The sequence below is a fragment of the Silurus meridionalis genome, chromosome 22 (genome assembly GCF_014805685.1).
Source record: "Silurus meridionalis isolate SWU-2019-XX chromosome 22, ASM1480568v1, whole genome shotgun sequence".
Taxonomy (NCBI): Eukaryota; Metazoa; Chordata; class Actinopteri; order Siluriformes; family Siluridae; genus Silurus; species Silurus meridionalis.
Genome location: NC_060905.1, coordinates 12,856,076 through 12,876,481, shown reverse-complemented (window position 1 = coordinate 12,876,481; position 20,406 = coordinate 12,856,076). Strand labels below are relative to the sequence as shown.

The following is a 20,406-nucleotide window of genomic DNA, read 5'->3' as shown; positions in this document are numbered from 1 at the left end:
ATAGTATTTACAGTTCAAATTAAAGCTGTAACTTCCCAACATGGAGAAGCTGCACGTTTCTTTGTTTGTCTAACGTCTAAGGAAGAATAAAGAGAGGCTGGGAAAAAAAAATGATTGTTTATCGCTGCTATAGTGTAAGTGAGAGCATCATACTTTAATAACTATGAAAAATAGTGAATGGTGACAAATCTCTATGTTATAAGGAGAATAGAAATTCTGGGATGTGATGATATAAGAAAATAATGAACTTTGCTTCGTTTTGGGCCTCACAACAGCACCAACAGCATCTTTGATTACTTTTCTATGCCGGTGTGCACCATCGTGTTTTATTACCTGCATTTCTAAAAGTAAATAAGCTAAAAAAACAACAAGCGAATAAATCTCAACCCGAAAACTAAAAATCGAATAGAAAATCCTAACACAAAATTCTCTTCTTACAAAGAATATAACAGAGAGTTTTGTTTTGCTTGGAACAACAAGTCTGCATTTAAGATCTAATACCTATTCCGTGTCATATCTAAGTTAATTTACGACCACATCTGCAGTGGAGACGTACCGTAAAGCTTATATGACATTGTGCGAGAACCACTTCTTCATAAGAAAGCATTTTGTCTATGGTAGTTATTATTACACACCTCATGCATATCTACTGTAGAAGTGCTCAATGTAGGGGTGTATAGAGTAGATGGATGAATGCACTCACCACTGTGCAGAGCCATCTGTACCACTGACTTCCAGGACATCGTAGTCTTCTTCGAGCTGGAAGTCGGTGAAAACGAGTGCGATGGTGTCACCCGGCTCAGCCAGCACTGTCCATGTGCAGTCAGCATTATTGTTATACTCCTGTGGGTAGTTTGGACTTGTGATGATGCCGCTCTGACCTCGCAGTGTTCCCCCACAGCCGTCATCTGCTGCAAAACCATGCACACAAACACACACACACACAATATGAAAGTGATTAATTCCATAACAATCTGCCTGATTAGCTATGTACTTGCATTGTGGATTAAATAAAATGGATTAGAATACAGAACGATAGCACTTTGTTGCTAGCAGGAGGGTTGATGTAACCCACTGAAACGTGGCTAATTAACTGAGATGAATTCAGATTTTGGTTAATTTGCGCTTGCAATTTGGCATCTTCTTCAATATTGCTTTTAGCAGACAGTCACCCCAACTGCTACGTATGCCTATGCACTGCTATGGAAAACAAGCCCCTCTGGCACGTCATGATTTCTTTAATAAGAGATACCTCTCCATCTCCTGTTTTCTTTTTGTCTCTCTATCTTGAGTTTTTGTCTGTCTGGAAGCCAGCCATTGAGCTCAGGATAATGAAACTATTTTTGTGAGAAAAGGCAGCGTGAGCGCAGGCAGTGTAAATCTCCCTGCCTTTCTCCTATCATTTCACCCCATTCCCTCCTGTTGCCCCCCCCACATTCCTTCTTGGGGAAAAAAATCAAAAAGGGATAAAAACTTTTTGACAGTAAGAAAACAGGCTGAGCATCTGACCTCCTTTTTCAGTACCAAAAGTCCTTTATTCACCTAAAAAACCTGCAAGTCTCTCCATCCTCGCATGTGATAGTAGCTAAGTTCAGACAGACTACTGTCCAGCTAGCAGACCTGAGACATGGTATGGGAATTGTTCGTATTGAAAGAGAGAGAGAGAGAGAGAGAGAGAGAGAGAGAGAGAGAGAGAGAGAGAGAGACAGACAGAGCAAGAGTAGAGACGACTGATTTGAAGAAGAACATGCATTATGAGGTTTTCAAACACTGAATAAAAACAATACACAGGAAAAATTCTAGCTATACAAAAAAATATATAAAAAAGCTAGCTAAATAATATATATATATAAAAAAGCTAGCTATATAATATGTAAATGTAAAAAAAAAAAAAAGCTAGCTAAATAATGTAAAAATGTTAGCTAAATAGTTTAATTTATAATGCATTTTATTCAAGACATAATGCTGAATATTATTTTCTTCTCTATTACCATTTACCTTAAATATTTCCAAAAACCTTAAAAAATATTTTAACTCAAACTTGGTTTCTTTTGACTAAAAATATATAAATGAATAAACAAGAAACTAACATAAAAAACACACTCAAACACACATCTCATATATTTGTTTATAGCTCAACTCTGACTCGATAAAATGAACTCAATGCATATTAACTATTTAAAGTGTATACTAATCATACTTTGGTTGCCTGAATTGGGAGAAGTTTCTAGAGAGGGCATGTGTACAACATCGTGAGATTTTCACTATACACCCTTTTTGGAAAATAAACAGTTATAGAGAAATCGTGCAAAAGTGAAAATGTACATTTAAGTATCCTGGAATATCTATCATGATGAAATTAAGAAAACAGAAAACAAAGATGGAGAGAACATTAAACACACCACACAGCCAGTAACCAAGGCTCAGAATCAATTTCACTCTACCCACTGTACCACCTTGTTCATGAAAGTGTTTATATGTTTACCAATTAAAGAAATTTAGATCAAATCATTAGACGTATAAGCAGGCTTATGAAGGATGTTAACATTCTCATCATCCTGATGATCATCCTAACATTCTCAAGCCCACTGACCTGAAAACAAATAACACTGCATTTATAGTATACATGAAATCGTTGATGCATGTCCACAGAGTGGGCACTAATTTGCATTCCCATGATCCCCTGCTTATTACTGCAATGTTTAAGGCCAGTGTCTGTGCTTTATTACATTTAGGGGTTATCATTAGATTATTGTCATGTGTGCTAGTTTGCGATACAGGTATTTTGTGTATATGCTTGTTTTGGATATAGTGTTCAATGTATAGCGGAATCTTGGTGGGACTGGATACTAGTTTTATAGTTTTCCTCCCTCAAACCACCACTGTACATGTAAGTTACAGCAATAACAGAGCAAATACATTGCATGATGCATGCAGCTATTTAAATCAAAACCATTCAGTTAATTTTTTAAACCTGTTTTCTACTTAATCAGCACTTCTGCAGGTGTATGCAGGCTATACACCAATTCTTCCTTAATGATTAATATATAAATATACCCTGATGCATCCATAAGACTAATGTGTAAAGCTGAACATTTCATTTAAAGGAAGCATGGTAACGTAGCTATGGGCTGAAGTAGCTTAGTGGTTTAGGCTTTGGGTTAATGATTAGAAGGTTGTGGATTCAAGCCCCAGTATCACCAAGCTGCCACTCTTGGGCCCTTGGGCAAGGCCCTCAATCCTGTGTGATCTGGCTGACCCTACGCTCTGACCCCAGTTCCCTAACTTCGCTAGAATCTGTGACAAAAGAATTTCACTGTGCTGTAACAAGTATAAAGAATAGGGATGTTCCAAATATTGAAAGTTTTTAATATTCTACTAAACATTACCATGGACAAATATGGATGCTTTATGCAAATGTATGTTTATTATTAGTGAAGCTCAAAATGAAGCATGAAATCAAATATTCTTGTAGATGTTTACAATTTTTTTTTAATTGTTCGTTATTTTGGTATTTTAAATTGCGTAAATCAGGACATCAAACTGAACTTTTCCACATGGTTTTTACAAGGATGGTTTTAATTGTCCGGTCAGGGAATCAACCCCAGCCACTCTTAGTGCCGGTCCCAAGCCCGGTTAAATAGGGATTGCTGCGTTAGGAAGGGCATCCATCGTAGAAACATGTGCCAAATCAAACATGCGGATGATCCGCTGTGGCGACCCCTAATGGGAGAAGCCGAAAGAAAGCTTTTATTAATATTTTTATAATAAAAAATGCTCGAACAGAAATGCGTTAAGGTATTCATTTTGACAGCCCTAATAAAGACCCTTTCTTATATATATGTATATTATACCTAAACTATGGTTTCTGCTTGTGTGGAATTTCACACATTCACATTCAGTTTCATTTGTATAACGCTTTTAACAACAGGCATACATAAATCTCTACATTTCACATTTTTTCTGCCTCATAATGTGCGTATGTTTAATCTGCTACATATATACCAGGCATAATATTATGACATTATAACATTATGAACGGTGAAGTGAATAACACTGATTATCTCTTCATAATGGCACCTGTTAGCGAGTAGGATTTATTAGGTAGCAACTGAACATTTTGTCCTCAAAGTTGATGTGTTAGAAGCAGGAAAAATGAGCAAGTGTGAGGATTTAAGCGAGTTTGGCGAGCATCTCCAAAACTGTAGGATGATCCTGGTCTGCAGTGGTCAGCATTTATCAAAAGTGCTTCAAGGAAGGGACAGTGGTGAACTGGCGACAGGGTCATGGGTGGCTGAGGCTCATCGATGCACATGGGGAGAGAAGGCTGGTCCGTGTGGTCCGATCCAACAGACGAGCGCCAATGCTGGTTGTGATAGAAAGGTTTCAGAATACCCACAGCATAGCCACAGACGAGGCAATATTAGGAGGGTGGTCATAATGGTATGCTTGATCCTTGTGTAATGCTTCTTCAATTTTTATTTTATTACTGCAACCAAATTTTATTTAGTTTGTACTTTATTTGTTTCAGTTCTATTGTATTATATTGGAAATTATGTTCTATTTTTAATGTTATGCTTCAACCTTTTATATTTTTTATTCTATTTTATGTAAGGGGAGCAGTTGTAAAAAACATTTCACTCCATGTCAGACTGTGTATGTAGGTATTCAGAATGCAATATGAATTTGAAAATACATGGACGTTCGAGAAATGTTAACATTCGAGATTCGAGAATTGTATAAACCTATCCCTTCGCTGTGTTCATGTGGGTTTAACATTTTTCTGCTCTGCTCATGCGAGTGTCTTTTACTCTCTTTAGACATTCCAGAAATAAACTCCACAGTGACACTGTCCAGGATCGAGCTTTTACAATTCATTAGTAAATAAATCAAATATTGGTAACAGTGATGTCATAACAAATGACTCAAAAAACAAAGGCATTTTTACCTCCTCAAATCAAGCACTATGTGTTACACAGGAAAGAAATCTGTATCAAGATCTAAATGGAGTTTTGTATAGAGTGGATGTTACAGTGGGTGAGCTGTCTCTGAGACATGGTACATAGCACATGGCGGGTCGAGATTTGCCTGGTGTGTTTGTGTGTGTGCCAGGCAGGCTGAAGGATTTTAGTGCAGCCATCATGCAGAACCTGCACATACTGCCAGGAAACATCAGTGTGTTCAGATAGAGCCTCACATACTGTAGGAACAAAACACATACTATACGTCACATCCAGAGTTCGGGATAAAAAACATGTCCATTCTTTTTAAAAGCCTCTATTCAAGCAGCATGTCTAAGCAAAAGATCCTGGGAAGAGGGCAGGTCTATAAGTTTGCTTCTCAGCATGATGAGGTCTTTTCTGGCAAAGATAGAAAACAGGGCATACGGTTTGAATGCTTAGGAATAAATGTCTACTGCAGTATAAAGGGGGCACTGAGCTCCTCAAATCATGGTGTCATGGGATTCATTAGCTAAGGCTTACTTATTATATGATTCCTTTTCAAGAATGGAAAACGCAGAACAGGGGCCCCGCAATACACGACATGGGAACCACATAGTGAAAAGGAAACAGGAAAGAGTTTGTGAAGAAATCGTATTGTTTTCTAGCATGTTCATGGTTGAATACAGGACCATGTTCATCCTCCCACATATTATATTTGCCTGATCCCATATTTGTATCTGCCAAAGAAAATGAAAAGTGCATCACTAAGTCATTACAGGGTATGTTATCATGATATAAATAATTAAATTGCCGATCGGAAGCAGGTGGTGAATTAATTACGAGAATCGCACAGTTTTATCCCTTAACTCTGTAATGTACCACTCAACAAAAAGTTCAAAATCCTTCTGCACCAATGCTCCTAATCTCTTCTCTATAAAACCAGCCCCATGAACATAAAGTGCAGATCCAGTCCCTTACAAAAAGATCGTTGACTCGACTCGCCTCGCCTCGCCTGCCTCTCTGCAGCGCTTTCCTCTGGCTTTGCAGCTACCATGGCAACGTGGCAAAGAGAGAAAGAGAGAGGTGCAAACCGGCACCCCTAGAACTGACAGCAAGAATCACAGAGAAAGACCAAAAAAAAGAGAGAAAACAAAAAATAATGTCACCCAATTTACTTTTTTTTTTTTCTTTAGAGAAGTGATGTGGTCTGATTTTCATATGATTATCTTCTTCCCTTCTGTCTCCCCTCTGGAAAGATCACTTTGACCGCTCTGCCATGGTGTGAAGCTGGCAGGCTGCGTTGACATTTAGAATGCAGATTGCTGAACAAGCTCCCGTTGAGACACCGAGATTTGTGATGGAGAAGAGCCCAGAATGGAGAAGAAATCTCAATGTAGATGCTCACATGTTTGAAGGATGAATCATCTCAATGTAGGACTGTTAATGGGCAACAGTAAAAAAAAAAAAAAAGATGGAATAAAGAAATCCGCCAGTTTTTTTTTAAAGGAACAGCCCCAAAAAACTCAAGAGAGAATGGAAGCTTATTATTTTCTATGATTTTATTTTATTTTCTGAGAAAAATAGTCAGGCCTCCTGCCCCCTTCTGGCCAACAGAATTTACTGACCAGCCTGATTCTAGCAAAAATAAAACATTTACTTCTTGCATATTTGTAAGAAACTAGGTAAAGTAATGCTATAGATATTTGTATAAATATACCAATGTACATTTTTTTTTAAATTGAAAAATTCTCTTTTAGCATGATTTAATAGCTTCTTGGCAACCAGACAGTTTGTTTCTTTAAACATTTAGTTGATATATGTCGTAAAATTTGTTAAAGGTGTTCTTTTGACTTTAAAATCCAGTTCATTCCAGAGCAGTTCAATAGGAATTAGGTGTTGTGACTGGGCAGGGCATTCCATGATAGATAACACTCCAGTCCACTGTTTATTGTCTAAAAAGATTTACAGATTGTAGAAGTATGTTTTGGGTCGTTGTTTTGTTGCACTGTATGGTTAAGTTTATTCCAAATAGTAAATAGAAATTACATGGTGCTGAAGGGTGGAATAATAGCCATGCTGGTTCGGTATTAATTTCACCCGGAATAAGTTTTCAACCTTCCTTTCTCCAAAACTACGCCAAACCATTAAACCTCCACTTCAGAGTTTAATTGTAGGGGTGAGGCATTCTGCTATCATTTTCTCTCCTGTTCTCAGTCTTATATATGTTCTTCTTTTAAAGCAAAACAATGATAAATTTAGATTCATCTGTCCACAGAACTTTGTTCGTCATTTACTGTCCAATTCTTGTGTTTTTGCCTTTTATGTAGTTTGTTTTGCATATGAAAGATAAAAAACTAGATGTTTCCATACTTTTGACTGGCACTGTACTGTATGTGTTTATGCATGAATGTATAGATTTTGAACCTGTCTGCCCATTGGATTCAGGGGTACTGAGTGAGTGAATTGACAGCAATGGGAGTGAATACTTATGCAATTACATATATTATATATATTAAAAAAATATATATATATATATATATATATATATATATATATATATATATATATATTAGTTGTTACAGTATAAAATGTGAAAAGGTTCAAAGAATACTTATACATGCCACTGTAAATACAGTATATATGCACATACAGACTTTCGAACCGAAGCACAAACCTCTAATTAGCCACTGCATAAAATGTTACTTCGTACACCATTGGCACGTAATTAATCACGGAACAATGGCATTTTTATAGCTTTTATCTGTGTGAATGCTTTAATGCACAAATCCAATACAGAACAGCAGGGACAGGAGAGTCAGCAGTTTGAATCAGTTAGAGAAACAATAATAATAATGGCAAAAGCAGAGGGCAAAGGCAACAAAACACAGATGAGCGTGAGATATGAAAGGCGGCGTGGGAGGATGCGTGAACATGGCGAAAAAACCAAGAAACGCTCTATAATCTCATTGGCCGCCTGCAGGGTTTGAAGGTTTGTGGGGGGTCCCTTTCTGGCTCTGCGTGTCTGAGCATGTGGGACTGGACGTGGGCTTCCTGACTCCTACAGCCTGGGCACAGATGGCATTGCTTTATTCCAGCCTGTTCAAAGAACACACACAGCCCAGAGACCACCACCTCCAGCAGCCATTGTCACACACGGTATGGGGATATAAGTGGGAAAACTACCAAACTAAAGTCCAAAGTTCGGGGGGTGAGGAGAAGAACAAAAATGAAACTTTCAGGACAAGGAATTATGATGATAATAACAATGATGGTGGTGATCAGTTTAAATTAAGATTTTATTCACAGTACAGTCATAGGAAGGTTTTTAATAGCTTTTTATAACAACAGTTCTGACAGGAGTTCTAACTGAAATTGAAATTATAAGCTTTAGATCATATACACTAAACATTATAATGTCTACTGTAGATATTTAAAGGCTAACAATAAAAATAACAAATAATAATTATTATTTTTCAAAAATCAGTGTGTTTTCAATGCAGAGAGCTGTACTATCTGGATTCTCTTTGACACGAGGAGCAGTTGTTTATAGCTCGTATAATAAAAGTGATAACAAGAGCTGACTGGTCTTCCAGATGTTCTGCAACACTAAAATAAAACTATAAATGGTTTAAAATATATATATTGAAATTTGCAATCACTGGCAAATTGCTGTTGTATGAGATGGAACATAATGAAAAATACATGCTTTTATTGGAAAATGGTTTTATCGTTTTTATTATCACCCAACAGTAATGAATTAAACTTTTTGTATTTTTTGTATTTGTGTATTAGATTATACAAGGTGGTTTTTAAAAGGTTTCGAGACTCGCACCTTCAAAATAGTCCCCTTGCACATCAATACAGCGCTCCCAGCCTTCCTGCCACTTCTGGAATGTGTCCTGGAACTCTTCTTTTCGAAGCGTGTCAAGCACCTTCTGTGATTCAGTGTGAATCTCCGCAATGGGGTCAAAATGGCGACCTGGATCTTGGCGAGATCTTTGAGCCAGATCAGGTGAGTGGGGTGGGTGCGGAGGTAAGATCATTTGGATTGTTCTCAGACGATCGTCATGCACAAGTTGCCGAATTGTTTCGCCATTTTCCTGACCGCTCGTCTTCCAGTGATGTTCTTCCGCTCTTAAAGCACATGTGCCACTCAAAACACCTCGAACGACTCGTTGGAGCATCGGCGTATGTCAGACTTAATTCATGTCAGAGGTCTCTATGGCAGATTTGCCCGGTTTACAAACTTTACATTTGCTTATTTGTTCAAACTGTTCATGATGAAATCACAGACGTGGTCAGAATAGCACCAGTTACCACCATTAGTCTCAAAACCTTTTGATACCACCTTGTACACTATATTGTTAAAAGTATAAGCAAACCTGGGTATTGAAAATCCTATTCTAAAACTATTGTGTGTTAAAATGGAGCTTGCTGCAAAAATAGCCTCCACTATTCTGGGTAGATTTCCACCAGATTTTAGACTGTGGTTGTGGGGATTTGGCTCTTCAACCATAAGCGCACTACAGATCAGACAGTGATAGAAGTCAGTGCTTCTGTTTATCCCAGCAGTGTTCAGTGAGATTGGGGTCAGGGATCTGTTCAGGCCACTTAAGTTCTTCTACACCAACCTTGGTCTTTTATTTCTAGTGAAAAGAACGAGTATGTTACAGCATACAAAGAAAAATTTATGTTTCAATTTTTGTAGAAACTGTTTGGAGAAGGCTCACATATGGGTGTAATGGTCACGTGTTCACATGCTTCTGTTGTTAAAGTATACATAACATAAATGAAGCACTAGCTTTAAAGGCTTGGGCTACTTAGGGTTTTGACATTCGGAATTGCCTGCAGGAGTGTCGGTGTCCTAAATTAGTAACTTCTTCCATCAAAAAGAAGAGAAACTAAATAAAGTGGCTCTTCAAGAGCTTCTAGAAAACTAAAACACGTTTTTTAGAAAGTAATTCTTTGTGCAATATGAATCTTTACTTAAGCTGCCTTATGTGTTTAGTGCTGATACTCAAGCTGGAGATTGGACTTGAAGCAGTGGCAAACAATTATTTAAAATATAAAAGAAAAGAGTTTAAATACAGTACAGTGTAATGTAAAGCTATTGTAAAGTAATGTAAAGTCCAGTGTTAGTATAGTGTGCAGTACATTGGCATACATTTACTTAATCACTATCATTAACCACTTCTCATTAGTTCAGCTTCTATTAAAAGGTAATAACTGAGTTGACAGTGAGTGTGTCATGAGTGCATTAGGGCTTAAGATTAGATCATGTAAACAATGATTTATGACATATGTGTGTTCGCTGACAAGGTACCAAAATATATATACTGTATGCATGTGGCTTCCAGACATTGATTGACGCATTCAGCGAATAATAAAGTGTCCTAAACTTGCCGAAAGTATACGTTCTGTGTGACAGTGCTGACAAAGCATCCACCCACACCACTCCACCCTGACAAGCGTCAACACAGCAGGTGTTTCTGCTTCCTCTCGACGGAGACAAATAGCTGCACACAGCCTTTTCGCTGATAAACATCACGGTGTCCGTCTGATAAAAAACACACCCTAAACTCTTCTCTCTCTGCTCACCTCGGCAGTAGGGCAGGGGGAAGTCCCAAGCAGCCGTGCCTGAGGACGTGGCCAGACACGAAAGAACAGCGTGGCCTTCCAGTACAAACCCCTGGCTGCAGCTGTAGCGGATCTTATCCCCGATGTTGAACGTGGAGCCCTGCTGGAGGCCATTCTGCAGCTGCCCGGGGTTGCCACAAGTGTAGCTAGGAAGAGCTGTGAGAGAAAGACAGAAATGAGATTAATGCACAACTATCAACTGTGGATTCACCTTCCAAAAACAATCAAGGGCTTCATTTATGGAGGACACTAACAGAAACTAATGAATAGCACAAGAGGCAAAGCTGGTGTCCGGGTTACAACAGAAACACCGAGTGTATTTTAAAGACAAATGCCATCATTTTACTATTGCACCTTTTTCCTCCATGTCTTGTGTACTTGAAGATTTACATTTCTCATTATTCAAACTCATTATTCCTAACACACTTTTTCTTTTCTAAAGCTAAAACATTTGTTTATGTAGCTACATAAATACAGGTGGTACATTCTCTAATCTTTTAAGACACGTCTTAAGACGTGAGAAAGCAATATCAAACGTTATCATGTTTCATATTATTATAGCATCTTTTTCTTTATTTACCTACTGCGATCATGCTAATCATCCTGATGTCTTCACACAGGAATATTCTATGCTAGAAACAACCCCAATTGGCTTCCTTGCTACCCTGCTTGCTTGTGATTAAAGGCTTTGTGTTACTAATCAGAAGGTTGGGGTTCAAGACCCTTAACTCTCCATGCTCTAGGGGTGCTGTATCATGGCTAACAAGTTAGGATTTCTGAAGGAAGGATTTTTACTGTGTTCTTTTTCTTAGCATTCTTTTGAAACAGATTTTATGCACAAAGGAATGACAGAATACTAGGCCATAGTCAAGTAGCCCAAAGGAAATAAAAACGAATTTTTAAGTAAAAGTGTAAAAATTTCAAATTGAAACAACACACTATTGGTTTTATATTAATATTTCTTAACCACGTTTATGTCAAGTACAGATGTAGCACAGTAAAATATCATTGTATACAGATGAGACAGCATTTTAATTTCTGTCCAATTCCCTCCTTCTTTCGTTTCCCTCCTTTCGTCCTTTTATATACATATACATGTATAACATTTATATACATATCTACATATCTGATGTTTAAAAGAGCCTGAGGTTCATACCGAATTTGAGCAGGATGAGAACAATATGAGAGAAGGAAGAGGGCATACAGGTCAGTTATTGATTAAAAAAAATATATTTTTTTATCATAATCTTTGAAATGCTAATATAGGGGTTATTATAGATAAGCAATATTTTTACACAGTCTGAAAAGAGATCAAAGGAAGTGGATGGTAAAATGTATAGCTATGCAGTCTTACCCTCTGCTCTGTGTTTTCTATTTCATTAATCTTAAGTCCCTTTTGGCTCCCCTAGATGCTTGCTTAAAAAAGAGTACAATACAATACAATACAACCAGGGAGGTTCAAACATTTTACATTGTACACGGTGCACTAATTTGTGCCATTTGTTTGTGATAATTGGTGCAGTCTTTTCCCCTTGGAATAAAGATAAACGCTGTGTGTGAACGGGTTTTAAACTGGATAAGGTAATATAATCTGTACTACAAGAACAGACGCATTTGTTATAGTAAGTCAGTACGGAATGTGGTCTTGGAGTTATGCCCTTTGAAATCAACGTACATCAACGTTTCTTTTAAATAAACTCCTGATCTGTTGTGGCTAAGTGGTTTTCAAATTGAAGTCTCAGAGGCACAGTCAGAAGGTCAATTTATTTTCTTTAATGTGGTTATATTATTATTATTATTATTATTATTATTATTATTATTATTGAGATATTATAGTAATTAGCCAGTTTTACTGGCTACTTGATTCAAATGCATTTAATTTATCATCAATACATCAATAACAACTAGAGTTATCAATATTGTCATCTTCAACCTTATTTAATATACCGGTGGAATGTCCAGAAATAAAAGCTCTAAGGTTTTAAAAGATTATCCAATAATTGGACAATGAAATCCTTTTCAAAATAATTATTGAACTAATTTAAAATGACAAGCTTCGTACTTCAATTGATTCATAAAAAACAATTGAAGTCAGTGCTACTTATTAAACATTTAATCTGGTCTCTGATTATAAAAGGTCTCCTGATCTAAACCAAAACTAGCAAAATACTGACTACTGACCGATTTGAACAAAACCATAAGGTTGATTCTGATGAGCAGTACAAATACACAAGTATGAAAAAACAATCCTTGGGTTTTTTTTATAGCTTTTGCTATAAACTTTCCCCAGAGGAAGAAAATATAATGTACTTTAAATCTAGTTTAAGCTACAAACATGGCCCTAAGGTCTAAAGGTAGAGTATATGTACATAAGTATTAGGATGCCTGACACATTCAGCCATACATACACTGTAGTTACTTTTCACATGAACTACAATACATGGTTACACTGGTTTAAGTAGACGATCGTGAGTGGCCTGCCAAAGAGCTCACCTTTGGGATAAATTGGAACACTGCACCCCAGGCCTCCTCACCCTACATCAGTACCTGACATTACTAGCGCCCCTTGTGGCTGATTGAGCACAAATCTCTACAAACACACTACGTAATCTAGTGGAGCATCTTGCCAGAAGTGTGGAGGTTATTATAACAGTAAATTGGGACTGAATGTGAAATGGGAACAACACACACACACACACACACACACACACACACACACACACAAACACACACACACACAAATTGCCAGAGGGTATCTGTGGTACAAAATTAAAGTTTCCTTTTCTTTTTTGCCTTTTTAGATAATGTGGAAAGTAATATGATATATATTAATAATAATAATAATAATAATAATAATAATAATAATAATGATAATAATAATGATAATAATAGGACACAAATAAATGAATGTATATTAATCGTCAATGGAAAGAGAACTTTATATGTGCAACATTCCATGAGCAAGCCCTTTATTTCTTCTTTGATTCTTTTACACTTTCCTTTTTATAGGTTTTAAGATTTCCATTTTGTCAGTTAAAACATAAAGATGATATACTCAGTGCGGAGACAAGCATCAGCGTATTTTCACCACAATGCCTCAGGCATGCATTTCATCTGATTAAGATCCAAACCTATTTCCTATTCCACAGTATCCACTGCTGTTACATAAAACCTCCAATAAAATGCTCTTTACACCCTTATTTTGCACCCTGACTGAGTGGAACACGCTGCCTCAAAGACAAGTCTGATAAATGTGGTAGGATAAAACCCCTGTTTGGACCATAGGTACTATAATGATGTATTGTGTGTGTGTGTGTGTGTGTGTGTGTGTGTGTGTGGGTGCGTATGTGTGTGTGTGTGGAAGTATTGGTATAGGCATGAGAAGGTGGTGGCATGTAGCTCCCTGTGCTCCCATAATGCACACTATATGTAGTCTTCCTATAGAGTAAACCTGTCAGAAAAGATCAAGCCTAGCGAGTGGTGCAAAGAGAGAAGCTAGCGATTTATAGTACTCTGGGAGAAATGTGAAGCTAACTTGTCCAAAAAAGAGGGGGGAAAAAAAGAGGAGGGAAATAAAGAAAGTTAATCAGTTTACCAGTTACTGGGGTGATTAGTTCTAGGTAATGGATTAATCAGTTAGGGGCTTGATATTCCAGAAACTGGAAACTGATGACATTGCCGACAACGACTCATTCAATACTAATCAGTGACTGTTGCTGAAACTGTGTGTGGTGGAAACAGTTTTAGGGGGCAAACGAAAGCAGTGAATAGGCAGATAATTGGCTGAAAATCCAATTTCCAAACCGTTCTCTCACATAACAGATGGAGATTAATTAACAGCAGCGGAAATCATCAACACAGAGAGAAAACAGGTGCTCAGGTGGTACGCTGACATTAAAAGAACAGAGAACATAACAGGTAATAACACTGATGTTAGTGCATCCTTTAAACCTGAACATTTTACAATTTACTTACATATAGCTGAACAAATGTCCTGTTTAAAAACACTAGCTATGAATTCACAACAGACTCTAGGCGTAAAGAAATTTCACAATAAAATCTCAATTAAACATTTGTAGCTTTTAGTATGAACATGTTAAACTTAAGGTTATCTATAAGGTAGTGCTCTGAAACAATGACATTTATATTAGAAAAGTATATGCATTTAATATGTACAGTCTCTTTCTAACACCAAAATGAATCAACTATTTGTTAATCAATGACATCATTCTGAACTTTACTTCTCATCAGGTTTTGTCATATTGTCTTGCTAAAACTACTATTGTTGAGGGAGAGGAATTATATCCAGTATGTTTTAATGAATATGTGCACTTTATTCAGTTTTGCAACTGTAATTTTGCTAAGAAATAAAAAGACAAACACATTTACTTCTAAGAAAGTAAAGCTCAGGACTTTGTGACAGACATTATTCCCAATTATCCTTTTTATTGGCTACTTAACAAAAAGGGGAGGAGACATTCAATATGTCCTGTCCTGGCTTCCTTTCTCAGTGTAACTTAAATAGTTTCAAGGCACTTCATGGAAAATTCTCTTTCTACTGTGTTTCATTTAGACATAAATGTTTAATTTGTTTATTGGGTAATAGATTGTCACCAAAAGAGCTGTTGCGCTGAGACTAAAAGAGTAAAAAATAAAAAAACAATATGAAGGATTCTTAAAAATAATATGGATGAATGTACTTTCCACTTTCTTCCACATACGGTACACATTGTAAGCTCACAGACATGCATGATCGGCTTGTGTTGGAGAGAGTGTCTACGAGGAGAGGGGGGAGGGAAGAGAGACTATGCCATCCCAGATGTCCATTTTCATTTCCATTAGATCACATTGCTCTACTGGTGAAACTATAGAAAAAAGGAGATGTCCTTTTAGATTTTTTTGTGATCAAGACAAAGTTTGTTTAGGGAACTGTTCCAAAGTAGGCATTGATTCTGATTTATTTACTTGCTAACACCTTTATTAAAGAAGAACCCTGCTCGATCTTCAAGACTGTCACAATGGAATTTGGTATTGCACAAAAGTTGCATTTACAGTTGTGTAACAATTGCATTTACACCGTGGCGAAGCCTATTTACACCAAATACACAAAGTACATCCAAGACAATAGAACAGCACTGCTCTATCGTTTTGGTCCAGTGCTTCTGAGCCTTGTGAAGTCAGATTAACCACTCTGTGTGAGCTAGATAAATAGGAGTGCATGTGTTGAGAATGAACAAGAATGCTTTTTGGTTCATCCCACATTAATGCATCTACTGTAAGTGACATTGTGAAAGCGATCTCAACACACAGGCGCATTAGGTCAATAAGCAGTTTCTGCTCTGTTGAGCCTCAATCCGATCAATGCATCACACTTGCACAACTACACTGCAATTGCAGGGGAAACACATTACCTAGTGTATTTACACATCCAACAGGTCATGTGCTGCTTTGGGCTTAGGATAAAGACTGAAAAACAAGTCTGAGAAAGAAAAAAGTACTTTGATTAAAACTTTACTCTGCCCTTTATCTGGATTAGGCTGTTTATCATTAGCTATCAAATGTTTACCCTGAACAATAAAATGATTGTGTAGTAGTGCTTGGCAGTGAGACCAAAAATTTATATCACGGTATTTGTCAAAATGATACCGGTTTCATGGTATATGACGATTTGTTTTTCATTCATGACCAGGTGTCTACTGACTGAGAGAGGAAATACTGCAGTAGACTGACTTATTGCAGAATGCCCTATTTTACAGTCATGATGAGGGAATATTGTAAAAAGATTTCACGCTAGTATTACAGGTTTGCAAGGGCCCACAAAATGATGCTTTTTACAAAGAGGTGGCACTCACAATTGGAAGTGAAGGAATCAGAATGCATGACAGTTGCAGTCAAAATAGAGAAGTCGCGAACAACTTAAAAAAAAACATCCAACTACGCAGTTTAAACAACCCCCTTCCCTGCAAAGTTTTGACTTCTTTAGCAATTGAACAGCATGTAAATGCAACTTGCATACATATTTAAACAAATAAATATAAAACGTATGCAACCTGCATTAATAATACTATTCCTTTAAGTTCAAGCCCTGGTAAACTACACAGTATTTAAATAGATCTAAATAGAAGATATAAAACGTGCAAGTTGGAAAAGACTAGAACTTCATTAACTAGACCTTCATTAAGGCAATTTGCATTAATATGGACTTTCAGGCATACACGCATTCAAACAAATAAATAGTAGAACAAATGTTTGCAACTTGAATTAGTATTAGTATTGCTTCAAAACCAGATACAGTACACAGTATTCCAGTATTGAAAATATTAAGCAAATATAAACTGCATCTTGGGTTGCAGAATTATCCTGTAGCATAGAAACAATATTAACACATTTAAACCTTATGGACAAGCTTCATAAATAAGGGATTTCAACCATTACAGATTTCTGGAGCATCTGGACCCCTGGCACGTTACAATGTTGCCACCAGTGCTGAACGTTCTCTCAGATGGAGCACTGGGATACAGGGATACAGAAATACTGCCGAGCTAGCTTTGCAATGCGAGGGAAATTTGCCGCTAGCGAACGCGTCTTCAAGTGACATCTGACTCGACTTTTCTTTTGTTGATTGGTCGACGTCGGACAGACACGGCTCCTCTTATTGGCAGTTCTTCTGCGTCATCATGTTCTACTACTTTTACAGCTTCAGTTTCAGAACTTTCAATGTCTATTCTATTAATCTTCACAGTCAGCTTAGTAACACATACAGCTGTGTAGGGCTGCTGCTATCGATTGTTTTAGTAATCGAGTATTCTGATGATTATTCCATCGATTAATCGAGGAATCGGATAAAAAGTGCTTTTTTAAATTAGGAACAATACTAAATAAGAGAAAGAAAATAAGGCAGGTTTCTTAAAATAAACAAGTCATTTGTTTCCTTTTTAGAAAAATGTACATTTTTATTGCTGAAACTACATAAAAGAATATTGATAAAAACTAAACGTATTTAGTGAATTTAATATACATATTACATCAAAATGCAAATACGTTGCATTCAAAAATTCCCTCGACAGTGACCGCGTAAAGTAGGTTATGGGAGACTATTAATTTAATGAAAGAGGCACTTTTTAAACGCACTGTATATATCATAAATATAAATCATTTCCAAATTTCTTTAAAAACAGTAAATGCACTGTATGGTGTTTTCTTTATGTTTTAGTTTTTTTAATAATCCCAAACCTCGGAAGCTTACTGGCATTTTCTTTGGCCTGAATCTTCTCCTCGCCCCATACAGCTTTGCCCTCACCAGTAAAACAGTGAAAAGGGAACCCTCTCAATCATTCCACATGTCGTTTAAGCGACATACACTGGTATTGCGGTATACTAAAAAAAATAAACACCGGTATTTGGTATGAACCGGTATACTGCACAGCACTAGATAGAACGATTAAGGGCAATAATAATTACATTTCAAATATACAGTATTCATGTACAATGCTGTTTTTTTCTAATTCATTTTAAGAAATTCTGAATTTACACTTTGTGCAACTGATCAAATAAAATCAGCTATGAATAATTTCTGAATCATTAGTTGTCAAACAGTAGATTAATTTTGTGCAAATATATCACTTCTTTTTCATTACAAATAAAATAACTACTCCAAGTACAACTAAGATCATTTGCTGTTGATCCAGGATTGATAAACAGAATGCAATTGAGACAATAAGCATTAATGCACACAAATCCAAAAATAGCAAGACAAAAAAATACAGGTTTGGTAACTGATGATCAGTAATTTGAGTAAATTAAACGAGTTATAAAAAGAGGAATTTAAGCACAGTCTAAAGTAAAAAAAAACACTAAAGAGACAAACTGAGAGTTTACTGCTAAAGGTCTGAGTAACTGAGTGAGAAAAAAGAGGGAAACAGAGAGAGAGAGAGAGAGAGAGAGAGAGAGAGAGAGAGAGAGAGAGAGAGCGCAAAAGCGAATAAGAAAATGATCAGTAAACCAGTGACTGTGAGTGAATGTTTGAAGGTCATGGTTTGTTTGTGGTTGGTTTGCAAAAATCTGAAAAGTCCTCAATAAATCTGGAATGATTCTTTTTTTTAGTTTACATTAAGAACAAATGCACAAAAAATGCATAACTAAAACTCGTTTCAAAAACTTGTGATGAGGTGGTCGCTGAGTGGTGAAGGTACAGCACTTTGGATCGGAAGGGCACAAGTTCTAATCCCAGCACCGCCAATTTGCCACTGCTGGGCCCTTGAGAAAGGCCCTAAACTGCTCGGCTGTAATGTAAGTCGTTCTGGATCAGGGCGTCTTCCAAATGCCATAAATGTATGTTTCCAGAATTGCAGGAGTCACCAAGCGAAATGCGACATGACGCAACAACCTGCAGCTGATTCACAAAATGTCAATCTAAAGGCAATATTCAATATACACAGATACACAGTCACAGCCACTCACACAAACTGAGATTAGGATTGGCATTGTGCCTCAAACGCAGATCTGTATAAAACAAAGCGTACGATTAAAAAGAAAATGCTTATTCCATAATAGTAATCAATTTATTTAATCATCATTAATTAACTAATTAGTTTAATTAAGTGGTTCCCTTTAAAATTAAATATATTAATTGATATATCGATACATATTTGAATTCCTAATTTTACATTAAAACACACAACGTAACGTTCATGTATTAACACTATATAACATTTATAATTAATGTATAAAATGTGCTCTATTTTTTCTTTTGATTTAATATTGAGTAAACTTTTTTCTTAGATAATTAGAATACTGGTTTATTAGAATGTAAAAGAAAATATTATTATTAGTAGTAGTAGTAATATTATTTATTTATTTATTTATTTATTTATTTATTTTATTGTTGTTGGTGTTTCAGTAAATAACACACACACATTTGTTTTAATTATTGCCTGAATTTTGACTTTGGCTTAAACATTAAGGCTTTCCTAAAAAAAAAAAAAAAAAAAAAGCTAAATAATGATTAAATAAAAGCCCATGTTCCAAAGCAGAGCACAGAGAAACACCGCTTTGTTCAGCCACCTGTGTAAATGGCATCACTAGAGAACAGGATTTTTTAAAAGACATTTTCTTTTCCACTCAGAAAGGGATACAGAGCTTCGATACAACTTTACTTCCTATTCTTGCTTTTAGTCAATTCTCCTCTTTAAGCACAAGCACCAGCATCTGTTGAATGTGTAGAATTGACTCAGAAAACCTTGTCAAAAAAAATCTTAAATGTATGATTCGTTATTTGATGGTACATATAACTAATTGTTATACACTAATTGTTAAATGTAACAGTGAAAAATTATATACAATTCCTTAAATTTATAATCATATCAAACGGCAGCCACACGATTTCAAATAAAGACACAAAACCTGAAATAATTCTGTTAAATTCATGTTCATTAAATAGAAATAACTAACAGTATGGTTTTGGAATAAACAGAATTATTTCAATAATATTGGTCTGTAAAAAAAAAAGCTACAAATTGCATAAGCAATACATGCGTCATATCACAAGAGGGGGAGGGGGGGAAGGCACAAATAACACCACATTCCCTACATACACAGTACATAAACTGTCTGATAATGACATGGAACTATAATAAAAAAAATTAAAAAAAATTCTGTCACAAGTCAGTTTTAAAGAAATAAAATAGATTACAAATATACATTTTAGCAACATGAATGAGTCCCTATCAGATTATCCCTAATGAGCGAACCAGTGGCACCAGTGGCAAAGGAAAAACTACCGTAGCTGGTATAAGGAAGAAACCTTTAGATAAACTAGACTCAAAAA

The 20,406-nt window shown here is 36.3% G+C and overlaps 1 protein-coding gene across 3 annotated transcripts in view; it reads right to left on the bottom strand.

The window, feature by feature from the left end:
• The window catches only part of csmd2 (CUB and Sushi multiple domains 2), a 359,814-nt gene that overhangs the window by 228,637 nt on the left and 110,771 nt on the right, over positions 1-20,406 (bottom strand). For all 3 annotated transcript variants that reach the window (XM_046834777.1, XM_046834778.1, XM_046834780.1), the window contains exons 4-5: positions 10,542-10,736; positions 704-911 (exon numbers count right to left, since the gene is read on the bottom strand). In XM_046834777.1, coding sequence (XP_046690733.1) covers positions 704-911; positions 10,542-10,736 — 403 coding nt within the window. The remainder of the gene's footprint in view (positions 1-703; positions 912-10,541; positions 10,737-20,406) is intronic.